General features: G+C 38.5%; 2 protein-coding genes and 1 pseudogene across 5 annotated transcripts in view; 2 read left to right on the forward strand and 1 right to left on the reverse strand.

The window, feature by feature from the left end:
• Positions 1-8,002, forward strand: part of usp9 (ubiquitin specific peptidase 9) — a 38,997-nt gene extending 30,995 nt beyond the window's left edge. For 2 of the 4 annotated variants that reach the window (XM_023420875.2, XM_087177879.1), the window contains 6 exons: positions 103-191; positions 287-443; positions 812-1,024; positions 1,913-1,942; positions 3,815-3,913; positions 5,839-8,002. In XM_023420875.2, coding sequence (XP_023276643.1) covers positions 103-191; positions 287-443; positions 812-1,024; positions 1,913-1,942; positions 3,815-3,913; positions 5,839-6,069 — 819 coding nt within the window. In that variant the 3' untranslated portion in view covers positions 6,070-8,002. The remainder of the gene's footprint in view (positions 1-102; positions 192-286; positions 444-811; positions 1,025-1,912; positions 1,943-3,814; positions 3,914-5,838) is intronic. The other 2 variants (XM_087177878.1, XM_087177880.1) reach the window with 1 other exon arrangement.
• A 1,886-nt stretch (positions 8,003-9,888) lies between these two features.
• Positions 9,889-13,670, reverse strand: rpl8 (ribosomal protein L8). Its single transcript, XM_023420889.2, has 6 exons — positions 13,601-13,670; positions 12,308-12,451; positions 12,067-12,208; positions 11,245-11,463; positions 10,965-11,080; positions 9,889-10,086 (listed from the first exon to the last, which is right to left on the reverse strand). The coding sequence occupies exons 2-6, from the start codon at positions 12,443-12,445 to the stop codon at positions 9,928-9,930; spliced, it is 774 nt and encodes a 257-aa protein (XP_023276657.1). The 5' UTR covers positions 12,446-12,451; positions 13,601-13,670; the 3' UTR covers positions 9,889-9,927.
• Positions 13,671-16,358: 2,688 nt separating this feature from the next.
• LOC111665805 (U2 spliceosomal RNA) lies at positions 16,359-16,526 on the forward strand (annotated as a pseudogene).

Genomic DNA, 16,526 nt, shown 5'->3' on the forward strand with positions numbered 1-16,526 from the left:
TGCTTCTTATGACAAACAGAACATCAATAATTATGTTGGTAGCCCACCTGCACGTGCCCCAAAGAGTTCATATTCACTTATACATGTGTTGTTTGTCTGCAGGTGGCGTACTCCTACACCTATGAGCTGAGGCCTTACCTGGACTTGCTGCTACAGATCCTGCTCATCGAGGACTCGTGGCAGACACACAGGTCAGACTGATTGCTCATGGTGTACATTATGAGTTCTGCGCTGTTTTCAGTGTGATCATAGTTTAAATTTCTCCTTTTTTCTTTTTGGTTAACAGGATCCACAATGTGCTGAAGGGAATTCCAGATGACAGAGATGGGCTTTTTGACACCATCCAGCGATCCAAGAACCACTACCAGAAACGGGCCTACCAGTGCATCAAGTGCATGGTGGCCCTGTTCAGCAACTGTTCTGTGGCTTATCAGATCCTACAGGTACAGTGCTCACATATGGATGTGTCACGTTACACTACACATATGCCATGAAATCAGTTTCTGATTCATGATTTGAAAATGTTAGATAACTTGGGAAGTTTTCCTGTCGTCAGACCCAGTTAATTTTCCTTGATGAAGAGCATTATCCCCCGCAATTAGGATTATTTGTATTTCCTGTACTCGCTACATCTCTACATGGATCTCCACCAGTTTCTGCCTCACACTAGCTAACAAGGCTGATTAAATATGAACCACTGCTCTACTGGCTTTTCTCCTGTCCAAGCACAGCAGTGCTTAAAAAAATGTGTTTAAAAAAAAAAAACAGCCTACTGCATCTGTTAATCAGCATGTTCTTCATGTTCACACAGAGTAATGGTGACCTGAAGCGGAAGTGGACATGGGCAGTAGAGTGGTTAGGGGACGAGCTGGAGAGGAGGCCATACACAGGGAACCCCCAGTACACCTACAACAACTGGTCCCCTCCGGTTCAGAGCAATGAGACGTCCAACGGATATTTCCTGGAGCGTTCGCACAGTGCACGTATGACACTGGCCAAGGCCTGTGAACTCTGTCCTGAGGAGGTAATGGCATTGACTTTATACCTTTTGCACACATTCTCACACTTTGCTTAATTTCCAATTAACGTTATCTTACAGTGTACAGCAGTTGTGCTCAGAGAGCCACACAATAGCAGTATCTTAAGCTTAAAGACACTTTTTTTCTAACCTGTATACAGGTATACATGTGATCAAATGATTTATAGTGAAAAACATCAAACTTTTCTGATCAAGTCAAACATCAGTATGAAAGGGGTCTTTCTGTTATATGCAAATAAAATCAAGCAGGCCACATGAATATTGAAAATGACCTACATGACCCAGGTTGTTATGGGAACATGTTAAAAATGGTGTACAGTGGTAAAAGTAACAGAAAAATCCCACAGAAATACTGAATGACTGAGCCAGAGGAGCTTTAGCAACTTGACCCTGATGTGTACCACATCACGTCAGCAACTCATTGAATGACGTAACATGACCAGTATTTAACTGGGTTGTATTTATGAGTGCTACCAGAAAATTTATTGTCATTTTAATGATTGATTTACCATTTTTCTATCTCGTGTAATTATGAATGGATTATGTATCTTATTTTTGTTTTAGCTGTGGCTTTTTTCTGACATTTGATATGATTTCATAGAAAAAAAAAAAAATTAAAAATCTGACATTTAATAGACTTGATGATTGATCGGTTAATTTAGAGTTTCCAGCAAGTCATTAAATGTTAAACAGTTCCACTCTAAGCTACAGCCATGATATGTTTACCATGCTGAATATGTTTTGTATTGATTCATGGCTGCAGTTCACAATGCATACAAATATTATTTTTTTGCTCTAAAATAAGTTACTTGTATTTTTATGTTGACAAATCCAGTCAAATGACACACTTCTCCTGTAATATTCCATACACAGCTCAAGTGTACTCAGGGAAGCCCAGGGAAGGTCAGTATTCCAGGCACCACGACATCAAGGAAGGAAATGAAACAAAATTGAATTAAAGAATTAGTATAGAAGCAATGAACAGTTAATCAGGGCTTAGGTCTCCAACACAGTTAACACTTGTTAGAATTGCATAATTTTTAGTTTCCTGTAGCTTGGACAGTCTTCAGTGACAGAGGCTAGGAACATTGTGTCATGTTGTCCTGGTAGTTTTTTAATAATTTTGTTAACTTTGCCCCATTTTATTTTTGGACACAATTTGGATAGAAATATAATATAAAAAGTTAAATACAGGAGAATAGAGTAAAGCTGTGTTTATACAAACTGCTAGAAAGATTTATAGACAGTAAATTAATTAGCACTTTGAGTTGTCAACCATTTTATTTCTAGTATATTACCCCTTGAAATGGATATTATTGTCTTTCTATCTTGTGTATGTTAGTATGTTTACTTGTCAAATTATTCACATGTTCACATTGTGTTATTAAAACAGATTGTAATCATAGATGAATGATAAAGTAAAAATTGCTATCATTCATTCTGTTGTTCGCTATTATAGTAAAGGAAAAGGTAGAGTTGCTGCTGGTGAGATGTGAGATACTATACAGTGTAACTGGCATAAGAAATCATGTTATGCAGCTGCACACGGTGAACAGATCTTTGTTCTCTTGCTGTGCTGCTGCCCAGTCCCATTTATTCGCCAAAGCAACAGCACTGACAAAGACGGTCTTCCATCTCAATCTAATGCTTTTTTGCCAGTTTTTTGCTTCCTCTCCAACTCAAACTGTGGTTCTGCCAGCCACCTGCATCTGATTGAAAACTCCAAGCCTCAGCTATACTTCAGTACTCAGTAGTAGTTACAGTATTTGAAGTGAGACTAGGACTGTGCTCTGCATTAAGCAATATTTTGTTCTTTATTATGCAATTGGAGCCACTATACTGCGTATTCATAGGCTTTTGTCATTTTGGAAGTTAACATTTTAAATATAAATATATGTTAACATTAGAGTTTATGTACTTGCAAACAGAAATTTAAAAACTGAATAAACCCGCCTGTTAGTTGGAAAAATAAGGGCACCAGTTGACAAAACAACCTCTAACACAAGGTTGTCAATCTTTTTTTTTTTTTTTTTTCTTTTAAGTTTTTTTTTTTTTTTTTTAAACTATTAATGATTTGATGCAGCAAAAAAAAAAAAAAAAAAACTTAAAAGAAAAAAAAAAAAAAAAAAAACTTAAAAGAATTCATAATTGAGATTTTCAGTCTTTAGCTAAATAATGTCTAATGGCTAGTTTCTCATATCACACATTTGTGTTAGTAGCCTGAAAAGGTTCAGTTATTTCTCTATTTCTAAGTTAAAATCATGTTGTACTTTATGTTAAACATATTACACGCACATTAAATTTTAGACATATACTATGTACTTAATCTTCACACAGATAAATGATATAACAGAGGAAAAGGCTGGTGTTATTGAGAATTCTCTTTACTTCAAAAAAAGGAAAATACAAATTATACTTTGAAAATGGCCAAATTGAAATAAGAGGTTCATGTGGATCTTGTGTTAGCTCTGTTTCTAAAGAACTAGCAGCAGCTCTCGTGCAGAGAGGATGCTCTCAGGTGTAGAATCCACCCACACACATAATCAAATCTCATTTAAGCCTCATTTACTTGATAACATAACAGTTGGAAATTTGACTTTCCCACGCAGCCATTTCACACCGAAATGCCAAGCTTAAAAACACACCCACTGCTTTGTTCAAATAAATAAGCAATTCCTACTTTATATATTGATATTGTTTTTGTTTTGTTTTTTTAAATCTAATTTTCTTTGAATGTTGAGATGAATTTGTCATCGTTTTTCTCACATCTGCTAGGAGCCAGATGAACAGGAAGCACCTGATGATCAAGACTCCTCCCCACCTGAGGACACCTCTCTGTACCCACATTCTCCTGGAACCACCCAGTTTCAGCAGGTATGCGCCGTTTGCATTTACATTTACATTTTTACATCCACGGTGCACGTTTACCTCTCCGTGACACCCGGTGATGTTTCAAGGATATTATGGTTCTTTCACTCTGCTGGGATAGTCACATTCGCTATTTGTGTCTTATCTATAAAAGCAGAGCAGAAAGAAGCAACATGGAAGTTTCATCTCTTCCTGTAGCCAGTCTCGCAATAGCTGTGAATAAAGCCAGTAACCATGGCAACATAGTATTACATGGTACATGGTACATAGTATTATTTTGTGCATGAGAGCTCACACAAACCGTCAATTTGTGGTAATGCAACAAACATCAACTTTTTTTATGCTATACCACAAATGAACATCTGTTGTTCAAATACACATTTAAGAATATGCACTTTTTAAAAGTATAAATCAAAAAACAAGCCATTCTCACAAATTCTTTTATCAAGCTTTACATTATTTTAGGCCACCGTATTTAGCGTTTAGGACTGTATATAAACATGTAATAAATGGTTTATCTAATGTAGTTGTAAGCAGATGTAGCAGATATTTGTCAACAGCTATAACTCTTGCTGTAAGCACCCATAAGTAGAAGCTTGTGTATGAACAGATAATGAATAACAATATAACACACTTAAAATAAAAACCTGTCTTCATTGAAGATGTTATAACTGCTGACAAATAATGTACATAAATAAACACTTAAAATGTGCTTTGTAGCTGTGTACAACTACATTATAGTGTGTAATACACCTTTTATTAAATGTAAGTGTTACAACTTGTATCTATTGCCATTGAAAAAATATTATTATATGTTATAAAGGAGAAAAAGAAAAGAGGAGAATATACTGTTACTTTACACTCACTAATGGAGATTCACTCTGTTTTGGAAAAAAAATAAAATAATTGTTGCCCGATCTTCTAAAAACTTCCTCTCCCAGTCTTGAGTGGTGCACATGTGTTTAAATGTGACATGTAACATTACCTTATCTAACTGGTCCCTGCTTGGTTAGCTGTGATCTTTAAGTCCTTCAAGACCGCACCGAATATGGCCGTTAAAGGATTAGGATCCTTAAGGAATAAGGCTGGACATACTCCATATGTTTATTGTTAACAAATCCTGTTGAAAGACCAAAGCATTAGGCAGAGGACATTGAAAACCCCTGAGAGATGGACTGTCTGTGGCTCTCAGCCAGAAGACAATTTGTTCTCAGTAAAGACTTCAATAAAAAAATAAATAAAAGATACAACACACAAATATACTTTAAAAATTGCCAAATACTTTCCTGTAAAGCTTCTGTAGTTTTAAGGAAAAGTTATTCATATTAGTATATGGTGAGTTGGTTGCGGACTACTTTCAGCTGGATATTTATGTATATTTGGTATGCAACTATTTCCAGCAGCGGGATGGTGTATGTGGAATTTGTATCAAAATATACGACTTTCCCCACATTCATGCTAATGAAGGAATGTGTTACCTGGTGTAGTGATGTGGCATGTTGTGTGTTAATATGGCGCAGAGGAATAAGATATTTCTTGTATTTGTAGAGGGCCAAACATCAACTATTACCACAGTATGTAAAGCCTATGATAAATATGCAATGCCTGTCCCTAGGAGGGAATAAAATACACGCAAAACACAAAATGTCAGGTTTAGATACATAGATGATACTTGTAAGTACACTTTACTGTTAGGGGTCATTTCATGGGATCTGTTAAGAATAAAAACATAGGATATTACCAGACTGCATACAGTTGTTGCACAGATATTTGTGTGTCCAGAAATCTGCCAGCCTTGGACATGTCTAAAACATGTGGCTGTGGGTGCTTGGACAAATTCATTATTTTTAAGTGAAGCATCAAATACTTTTAATTGAACAATATAGTAATTTCAAGCCACTGATTTTTGTCCACTTTCTCCTCCTGAACAGAACAACCACCCCCATGGGCAGCCGTATACAGGGCCTGCTGCTCAGCACATGAACAACCCCCAGCGTCCTGGTCCTGCCTCTGCACCGACTCCTGGCCCTACCCAGACCCCCACCCCAGGCCCTGGTCCCACTCCTGGCCCAGGCCCGCGAGCACAAGAGAACTGGGAGAGCACCGAGGAAGTCACCCCCGCCCCCACCTCTACCCCAGCACCTGCCCCGCCTAAGGAGTAACATCCCCTCCCCCTCTGCTGTGCCTCGAGCCTCCATCGTCCCGCTCTCCTTCCTCTCATCCTTTGGTCAACAGAGCTCCTCATCGGGCCTCTCTCTTTCTCTCTCTCTGGCCCCAGGGCAGGGCAGAGCCAGGCCTCCCATCCTCTCCAGGCCGTTTCTCTCCCGTCAGCCTGAGGGAGGTGCTCTTCCCTGGCCTGGGGCTGCCTGACCGTGTGACAGGGGCCTGCTGGTGGCTGCAGAGGCGAGGGAGTGGACAAGAGTTCTAATAAAGAAAAACAAATTTACCCAGAGCTGACGATGCTGATGCGCTTGTCTACACGACGAAAAGGTGTACATAGTATGTTAATGTTTTTGACTGTTCAGGTCCCCCAGTAGCATAACTCTGTGTGGTTTGCTGTTGGGAGATGTTGCAGATATTATGAAAAACAAAAATGGATATTATAAATAAGAAAAATGCCCAAAAAAAACTGTAAGAAGACAACAACTCCTCTTTGTTTTATCACCCATGCTCAGCAGTAAAGTTTGTTCTACCATCGGACGGTTACTGGTCATTCAACTGTAGAAGGACGCATTGTTATTATCATAATTAATATTATTATTCTTAAGCTCCTTGGCAACCTTATGACCCATGCCAAATCAACTCACGAGCTGTGGTTGGTTTTAGTGTGAGATATGGAATGGTCGGGTGGACTTTTACGGTGTTTGGTTGATGTGAAAAAGCAGTGATGCAACATTGTTCTGAAACTCATTGCCTTTCTTTTTTTTTTTCTTTTGTTTTTCTTTTGTTTTTGTTTTTTCTTTTGTTTTTGTTTTTTTCTTTCTTTCTTTTTTTTTTCTGGTAATTAATTCAATCCTTTTTGAAGCTCTAGTTAATATGCTGTAACATTTAGCATGGCTTCTCACCAGAATAGTGTAGCCCAAGGGAAGACTTGTGATCATAACAACCTAAAGATGTTCTTAATCCACATCTCCAGAGGGGTGTTGTTACCCTTAGGTTTTTTGTTTGTTTTTTTTCTACTCGTCTACCCTATCTACAATGAGGGCGATATTTTGAACCAATGTATGAATAAGTGGCTTTTCAATTGCTCATCATAATCCTACAACTTTACATTTGGCAGCCAGTTTTGGTGGGATAGACAGCTTAGCTTTCATCTATAGGAATTCTGAAAAATGAAACACATATGCAACAGAATTGCTGCACTGGGTTATCTGGTGTATAATAGACTGTGTGGTTTGCTTCTGTCTCTTCAATAGAGCCTAGTTGTAGACAGACTTGTTGCCCATCGGCTTCCTTTCTGCAATGGAGCCGGTCAGGTTTGGCGTCTGGCTGTGGTTTGGGATGAAGTTACCGATCCTGAGCGTCAGTGAGACCCTCGTCCTCTCGCTCCATGGAGAGTAGGTTCCACAGCAGGGTTGTACCGTAAGAATAGCAGCTGGTTAGTCATGTTGCAACTTGAGCTAACTTGTAATTCTGTAGGAGTAAAAGGTAAACATCAGTAAATACTGTATTTAATTGGTAACTTGAATGCGTGTATTTTTTTTAATTTTTCTTTTCTTTTCTTTTTCTTTTTTTTTTTTTTTTTTTTTGTCTAAAACATACCAAATACTCCTGCAAATGAAAATATTCTGCCCACCGTATTATATTTAAATATTTTGCTCTTATTTTATAGAATTTATTTTGTTGTATTTCACTAAAAATAGAATTTGATTTAAGAGGAACATTTTTGTCCTTGTGTTATTTTTAAAGAAGATATTGACTGTACAGAGTTCTGCGCCCTGTTTTTTGCCGACTTTTGTTTTGGCCATGGTGTGACGTTGAATTCTGGAGCTACAGTCGCGATGTGGACTTTCACTTTGTGAGGTTTTTTGTGCACAGAAATATAACAAAAAAAAAAGCATTGCGCCCTTAGCAAATAAAGAACATGGAATCTTGCCTGTGTCTCATTTTTACTTGTGTATATCCAGAAATTAGCCAATTTCTATACACAAGCAACTAAGTTATTTTAATTATTGATTTACCATTGTGTAAAACAATTGAGAAAAGTGTCCATCACAGTTTAATAAAGCTCAAGTTGACATATTCAAACTACCTACGTCCAACCAACCATTCAAAACCTAAAGCTCCTAGACTTATTGTCAAAGAAAACCAGCATGTACTCACATTTGAGAAGCCACAACCAGTGTTAGTGTTTTCTTATTTTCTTTTGCATTTTTGATAACTATCAAAACAGCTGTTGTTAAATATTGTGTCAGTTCAATAACGATTAATAAATTTAGCTCTGATTTACATACTAGCTGCCTAAATGCGCCACATTTCCACATTTGCTGTTATTGAGACAGTAATTTGACAGATTTAAGTGCTGAATTATGTACCAAGTTATGAAGTTACTGTTGGTTTATTCTGCTCTGAATGTAAATGTAAGGACATTTGGTCATGTGACTCATTTAACATCTTAAAGAGGTATTCTGATTTTACACATCAAGTTCACTTAACTTGTCATGTAATGCTGGGCACACAGTTTGTTAGGTACACCTAGATAAAACTAATGCCGTCTAATACAACAGACCTGCAATAAATCCTGGCTTCACCAAGGTTATAATCAGTCTTTGTTGAGGCTGTATGATCGTTCTGGAGGCTGCAGTTTGTGGTGCTGTTGAACTGTGATTGACAGGAATGGGGTGGACAAAATAATAGTGACACCCATCAGTATAACGCGAGACAGTTAAACAGCATCATAAACTACATCCTCTATAATGATCATACAGTTGAATTGATATGCTTCTAAAAAAAAAAGTTTCAACACAAACTAAAAATTATAACCTTCATGAAGGTAGGAATCATTGCAGGACTGTTGTGTTCGCCTACATTAGGTTTAACTTGGTGTACCTAATAAACTGACAACTTTAATGTGGGACAAAATTTATGTTTTAATTTTCTGTTTTACAAAATTTAAATTTTTTTTTTCTTGATAACTTCTCCTTACCATCTTCATATCTGTAGACTCCAAATGAAAATCCAAGAGGGGAAATCTTTCTTTGGTTTCACTGCTCATAATTTTAAGGGGTCACAAGCTAAATAAAGTTTGCAACTACTGCACTATTATATCATCTATTCTATGAATAGATCTAGTGCGGCACATGAACTGTCCCGATACATGAACTCCCTCTAGCGTCCATACACCCAGTTGGAAGTTTATTAGATAGTTAAAACTAATGCAATCCCATCATGCACTCCTGTAGTGAATCGCACCCTCATGAGGTTTATATTGTGTGGATTCTACATCATTTGAGCTGTCTTCTCAAATGATATTATGGCACTAACTCATTTAATTGTCCGTCATATTACTGTACTTTTCACCAGGCACTTCCTTGGGAACACCTATCCGATCAACCAATCATGGTAGCACTCTTTAAAATGTGGTGGGCAGAGAAGGATCTCGCAACATGTTGAACCTTGAGGTTGATCGAGTTAGACTGTCAGCCGAGAACAGAAATCTGAGGCTGAGGTGGGCACAGGTTCGCCAAAACTCAACAGATAAGACTGGGAAAACAGCCTGATCTGATGAATCTAGATTTCTGCTGGGGCATGCAGATGATCAATTATCAGCAGCAACACCCACAAAAGAATCATTTTCATATAAGAACTGCAAATAAAACCCCAAATTTGAGCAGCTGTAGAATTACCATTACATCACATCATGTGACTTATCTGAGGGAAGAAGCACAGACGTTACCTAGTGACATTAACAATGGATATAATTTAAACATGTCTTACATTTTGACCCATGTGTAAGTCCATAAATGAAGCAAGTGAACAAATCCTTTTTGGAACATGTTTTATTATCAAGAAATTCAGATTTAGTTCTCCTTCTCCTGGACGGTCTTTGTTCCACGCAGTCTGCCTGTACGACGGGCAGCGATAAGACCGACCTTGCGACCAGCAGGTGCATCCCTCCTGATTGTTGAGGGTTTGCCAATGTGCTGATGGTTACCACCACCGAAGGGATGCTCAACAGGCTGCAGGGAGAGAGAAAAGGGACATCAGTCTGAGCAACATTGCTATGTTCTACTGTAGCTGCATTCCCACACTGGGACAGGGAACAAGATCCAGTCCCCAAAAACCTCTCATACATACAACAGAGTGCCTTTCACTTGTAACAGTCCAGGCATGAAACATCTTTTTACAACAACTTTCAAGACATTATGATCTAGTCCTTTCATTATAATCTGCCTTAGCTGCAAGGGCATCACACATTGAGAAATGAATGAACTTTAACAAATGTAGACACTCAGCAACACGATGCAATCAGGACATTTTAATGGTCTTCATTAAAGACCCAATCTTCATGTCAGTGCGACCTCATTTGACAGTTGCTACCAAACTAATTCTGCAACTAGTGATTATTACCAATTATTTCCTCAATTTATCTATTTGTTGTTTTGTTTTTAAAATGTCCGAAAGGGTTAGAACACAAACACTCCAGATCACATTTTTTCCCCCTACATGGGGTCTTAAAACTCAAAATTCAGATCAAATTGCTTTATCTTGTTATATATTTCTGTGTATACTGAGTTTGTGGGGAACCAGGCAGAAACTACAAGACGTTGTTAAAGCTTTGAACAGAAAGTCATTCCATCTGCATCTCTTCTCCAGTTTCACAGTGCTGAGGTTTCTGCTTTTCCTGCATGTTAACATACTTTCCCTCTTTCCTTATTTAAAATGAATAATTTAAATCATTGATTATGAAACCTTCCTCTAGATTCTGCCAACACAGCAAAACGTGACCTATAAGTAAGGCTGCTTGATGGGACCAACACGTTATCTATACCCAGTCTAACAGAACATGAATAGAGAAAATGGATGGTACAGATTCAGTATGCTCATGTTCACTCACGTTCATAGCCACACCACGGACACGTGGCCAGCAGTTCCTCTTGGCCTTGTACTTGTGGTAGGCACGACCAGCCTTCAGGATGGGCTTGTCAATACGACCACCTCCAGCAACAACACCTTTAAGAAAACAGGGCAGAGCTGATCAGGATATGCACTGGTATGATCACACTTCAGTTCAGATGCCAAATGTACCAACTACACAGTCTTTGCACTACAGGTGATGTTAAAGCAGATCATAGTGGAAGTGAGAAACATTAGCTCCAGACATTAAGGGTTCTTACCAACTACAGCTCTGTTTGCTGAGGCGATGACTTTCTTGGAGCCTGAGGGAAGCTTGACTCTGGACTTCTTGGTCTCAGGGTTGTGGGAGATGACTGTGGCGTAGTTTCCTGACGCACGGGCCAGCTTGCCTCTGTCACCGGGTTTCTCCTCCAGGCAGCAGATGATGGTTCCCTCGGGCATTGTGCCAACGGGCAGGACATTGCCGATGTTCAGCTGAGCTGTGGGATAAAGGATCGTAAGGCACCGGCTTCACACTTAATCATGAACTACTATCCAACAGTGGGACCCAAATTTCAATTAATTACAAGCACATAATTTTGAAGATACAGCTTTGCAAACATTACTCTGACAATCCCATTTCACTACTTTTGATGCCACGGCTTGTAAGCTGGAATGTCTAAAAACTGGGCCAACTAGGGCTTCAGCCAATGATTGCCATTATCAATTAATCTGCCATAAAACATCAGAAAACATGAAGGACCAAGAAAAGCAGCAATTTCTCACATTTGAAAACCTTGAGTCAATCAAAAAACAATCCTTTCCTTGCTGTCCTTTACGACAGCCCAACTGATCCAGCATTTGGATTAAGTTGCTCGCAAGAAATAAGGAGCGATACATTAATAATCAATATTTAGATAAGAATCGGAACAGACTAGGAATCAGAGAAACCTAGTGTTGGACTTGAAAAACAGGACATCCCCACTTAATTTTAGGTGTGACTAGAGCTAGGACAACAGAATACAGTCAAAACAGTTGGTGTATGTCTTTCATCTGCTTAATTCTGGCAGAACCTTAGAGAATTTGAACTTTGATCCACTTACCCTTCTTGCCGCAGTAGATGAACTGTCCAGTGTGGATGCCCTCAGCAGCGATGAAGAGCTCTGTCCTCTTCTTGAAGCGGTATGGGTCACGGAAGGCCACTTTGGCCAGGGGAGCACCACGGCCGGGGTCATGGATAATATCCTGAGAGGACAGACCAGAGGAAAACAATGATCACACACTCAAACAACCAGCGTGATGTTGACCTACCCCCAAAACAAGTGTTAAGAGTTCTTCATTTACCTTCACAATCCCCTTGATGTAACCATGGCGTTCAGCAAAGTCAATGTGACGGAGTTTAGCAGCACCTTTCCTGTGCTTGACGTGGGCTTTGAACACGGAGCCCGCACCTTTTCTCTGTCCCCTGATCACACGTCCCATCGTGTACTGAAAAAGACGACAGTTAGCGTTATTTCAGGGTTTCTTCAACTTCAATGGTTAACTTTTTAACAACCTTTTAATTCCACGTAAAATGCGTATTTTACAATCACATTGGCGTAAGAATGACAGATACCAATGAAAACCAGTAGTGATGATGTAGCCTAAAAGCATTTACCAGGTGCATTACATTTATGTCATATTTTTGGTGTGACATAAAGCAGTATCACACTAATTCCCATCATTATTAAACCATTAAACACAAGCCAGTTTTAACTAACTTAAAAAATTCACTATTAAAGACCTTTTCATGATGAAACTGAGTGTTTTAAGGCTTTTAAAGATGTGCAGACACCCTGACTTCCTGTAAATATACCAATAACTCATAATAATTCAATTCACTTAATTAACAGCCTTGGTCTATGTAAGCTGCAGGGTAGACCACCTAGTGCAAGAAAACTTTATAACAAACATTACAGGATATAGAGGGCAAGAAATAATATTTGATCAACTTTAATTATTGTAAGGCCTTAGAAGTTATTTCAATGCGTTTCATGACTTTCAGACCTGCAGGTGCCCGTTATTTACCATTTTGACATGATCAATTTCACTTTTAAGCCTGTGGCTACTAACAAAGTACTGACTTTTGTTGAACACGTCTACTTTCTAACGTCAAAATATCTTCACAAACGGTGAAAGGCAAAAATTAACTCACATGTTCCTGACAAACTAAGTTGTCAGCTATAGTTAGCCTAGCAAGCTAGCTTCCGAAGCTAATCGTTTAACGCTACGATACTCAGCAGTTAATTAGATAAAGTCACATTGCAACCTGTTGTTAAGTTAAACACTTATGTGTAAATTAATATATCTCCAGCTTCTCTACGCGGCTCATATCAGACACAGATCAGTCCCGTGTGTAGCGGCTAGCCGACCGGCCTCACAGCCGCTTCACACCGCTGTCCCTACGCCATGTCATCAATGAGCTACACACAAACACAAAAATGCTTCAAAACACCCATCTGTCGTTAAAATACTCAGTGGGTCTTAATCTTATGCATTTGCCGCACATTTAGAAATGTTCGTTTACAACGGATGATCTGAGAAAATCAAGATTTAGAGCAGATTATAAGAAGGGAAATCAGACAGTCGATGTCCTACCTAAACTCCGTTGACGGAAAGAGGAAGAGCAAAGGAAAAGCGCAGGTTTTCTTCCGGAGAAATCACCGAGGGGGATGATGGGAGTTGTAGTAAACTAAACAGTTTTGCGATACCTTAACAAAGAGGAAGATTTATAAAATGAAATCTAGATTAAAAAAAAGCTGGAGGGCACTAGAGTGTGACTTTTCATTCTCAGAGGCAAAAATGAACTTTTTTTGCTCAAGAAAGCAAATCCATTAAGGATTAGGTAAAACTTTATAACAGCCTACAGCCTGACATGTAGGCGACATGTGTCATTTCATTGTATGAACTGGTACCAGTGAGACGGAAGCCAATCAAATCTGCCGATTTTCAATTAATCAATGAATTGTTTATGGACTGGACTCAATTTTAACACAACCCTGACAAATTAGATTGTTTTAAATGTAAAAGTCCAAAGTGTTTCCACATAAAAGTACTATAAGGTTTTTATTACCTTTTGCATTGTTCTTAATCATAGTAAGGGGATGGTCACAACATCATGGAGTTAGTCTGTGATAAACATTTTTTTTTTTAGTCTACCTAGGAAAACCTTTCATGTAAATAAAGATTGCCACATTCATCCATACAGTATCTGTCATTCCTAGCCAAATTATTCAAACACATGTTTTTGTTTTAGATATATATAAAATGGGTCAATTGTTACAGATTGTGTAAAACTGGGGGAAGAATTTGTGTCTCATCTTTCCTGGAGTACCGTCTGTTTTTTGATGGGGATATTGAAGTAGGTTACTACAAATCCAAGTTCTATGTCATGCACATTTGCTCGTAACTTGGTATAGCAATAGTGTGAAGAGTTTTTAAAAAGTGAAATTTTAACATTTTTCACAGTGATGAGTGAACATAGTCTACCCGATTCATTTCCTGGGGTCACTGCAGAGGTGAGTTCATTACGTTACGTCAAGGTTAGCGTTTATCTACGCACATGCGCAGGATAAATTGGGTTTCCGGTACCGAACAGTAAGTAATACCACCTAAATAGCCTGCTATTTTTATGTCCAATGACTTAGTGTTAAGGATAATATTAATATTAGTGTCAGTTGGCAGTGTGACGAAAAACAGGGGACGTAGATATGCGGCCATAGAAATGCGTCCTGAACCTGCAGCCTCTGCTATTCGACTGACCGCTGCCACCCACCACGACAGGAACCTTAAACCCGGAGAAATGTCTATAACTTGTTTTTGGGCGACGTTTCAGTGCCACCAGCGGCTATGGGTAAGTTCATTTACTTATTTTCTCCTTTATTTGCCGTGGAACTTGCGTCTAATGTCCAAGAAACCAAAGTTCAAAGCTGAAAAATGTTTCCGTTAAGTAGCTAATTAGCATAATCAGCTAGCTAATGACGCAGATGGTTTTAGCCGCCTCAGAAAATCTGCTTTAAAAGTTCTCGTTTCTTTCACATGGATACAACTTGTGAAAACACAATGGAAATCGCTGGTTATTTGTAGTAAATGTTGGCTCAACTAGTTTAATTACCGCTTCATGCTCGTGTTGCAAGGCTGAAACGTTTATCTCCACCAATGAGGATATATTTTCAGGTGCCTGATATTTGTCAGCACGTTTAAGCAAAAAGTACAGAACCGATTTGCACCGAACTTGGTGGAGGGATGGGCCTTGGGTTAGGGAATAACTATTTAGATTTTTTTGTGCAGATCCGGACAACTTACAATGAATTTATTTATTTTTCTATGAAATCTGGTGTAACTTAATTGGCATTGGACTTGGCAGAGGTTTTCCCTCTGAGTTATCCTCTGGTTTCGTGTGGTTCATAAATGCTTGAAAGGCACACAGCCCCTATGTGGAAGTCAAAAATAACATTTATGATAATCGTATTTATTTTATGTAATTATACAAATGACACAGGAAGTAAAGACAATAAGCTGTTTGGCAACTCCAAAAAAAAAAAATCCTGAAACACATTTTTAGTACACTGTATTATATTACACTTTGTGTTCTGTGTCAGTTTGATCTTTCGGGACGTACATCTTTACCCAATAATTTATTCACACATATTTAAAAGCTGAGTGAAAAGGTCAATAAAGACACCACAATTAGTTAAACCGACCTATTTTTCCCTTCTTTCTCCTGTCCTGCATCCATAAGCACTAGTCTAAAACATTGATATTTCCAGGAAGGACGCATTAATGATCGATTTTATCATGTCATATTTCGAACCAATTTTTTTAAACACTATTAACAATCACCCTTCATTTGTGGTCGAGTGAAAGTACTGTTGTTGCTAAATTGTTAAATGATCAGCCCGCCCCGTCTATTAAGTGAGTGTTTGTGTTTGAGAGGTAAATGATTGATTATTCATGTTATTAAATGTCATGAAGTCTTATTTGTCACGATTTACAAATGCATTGTATTCACGTTGTTATCTAGAGTAGATTTGTAAGAAAGAATCAGACTTACTATTTTAGATTAGTTTAAAATAGAAGTTATAACAGTAAATAAGTAGAATGCGATGACGTTTTTGATTCTTATTGGAGGAGAGCGTGTCACATGACCAGGAAGCAGCGTGTAGCTCCGTGTGTAACAACGTTTCTAAGTTAAATCAACACATTTATAGGCCGTTTTCTACTCGTTTGGTCGTCTGATGTGTGTGTTGTTTTGTTTCTATCTCATCAAGTAACGTTGTTACTAAAACGGATTCAGACCCATCAGTGAGAGGGGCTGTGCGGAGAATCAGGTCGTTACCTCCGACAGTTGAATGGTATCGCTTCTCGGCCTTTTGGCTAAGATCAAGTGTAGTATCTGTTCTTATCAGTTTAATATCTGATACGTCCCCTACCCGGGGACCATATATTAAATTGATTTTTGGAACAGGGAGATGGAATAGGGGCTTGCTCCGTCCACTCCACGCATCGACCTGGTATTGCAGTA

This window comes from Seriola lalandi, unplaced genomic scaffold (assembly GCF_002814215.2).
Source record: "Seriola lalandi dorsalis isolate HSWRI2012SDOR001 ecotype SW California unplaced genomic scaffold, Sedor1 jcf7180002054659, whole genome shotgun sequence".
NCBI classification, from domain to species: domain Eukaryota; kingdom Metazoa; phylum Chordata; class Actinopteri; order Carangiformes; family Carangidae; genus Seriola; species Seriola lalandi.

Bases quoted from the DNA above. Each gene is read 5' to 3' on its own strand.
- rpl8 (XM_023420889.2), bottom strand. From the start codon at position 12,445: ATGGGACGTGTGATCAGGGGACAGAGAAAAGGTGCGGGCTCCGTGTTC. The intron at 12,209-12,307 runs GTAAATGAAGAA...CTGTCCTCTCAG, and splicing joins ACATCAAGGGGATTGTGAAG to GATATTATCCATGACCCCGG. The intron at 11,081-11,244 runs GTAAGAACCCTT...GTTTTCTTAAAG, and splicing joins AGCAAACAGAGCTGTAGTTG to GTGTTGTTGCTGGAGGTGGT.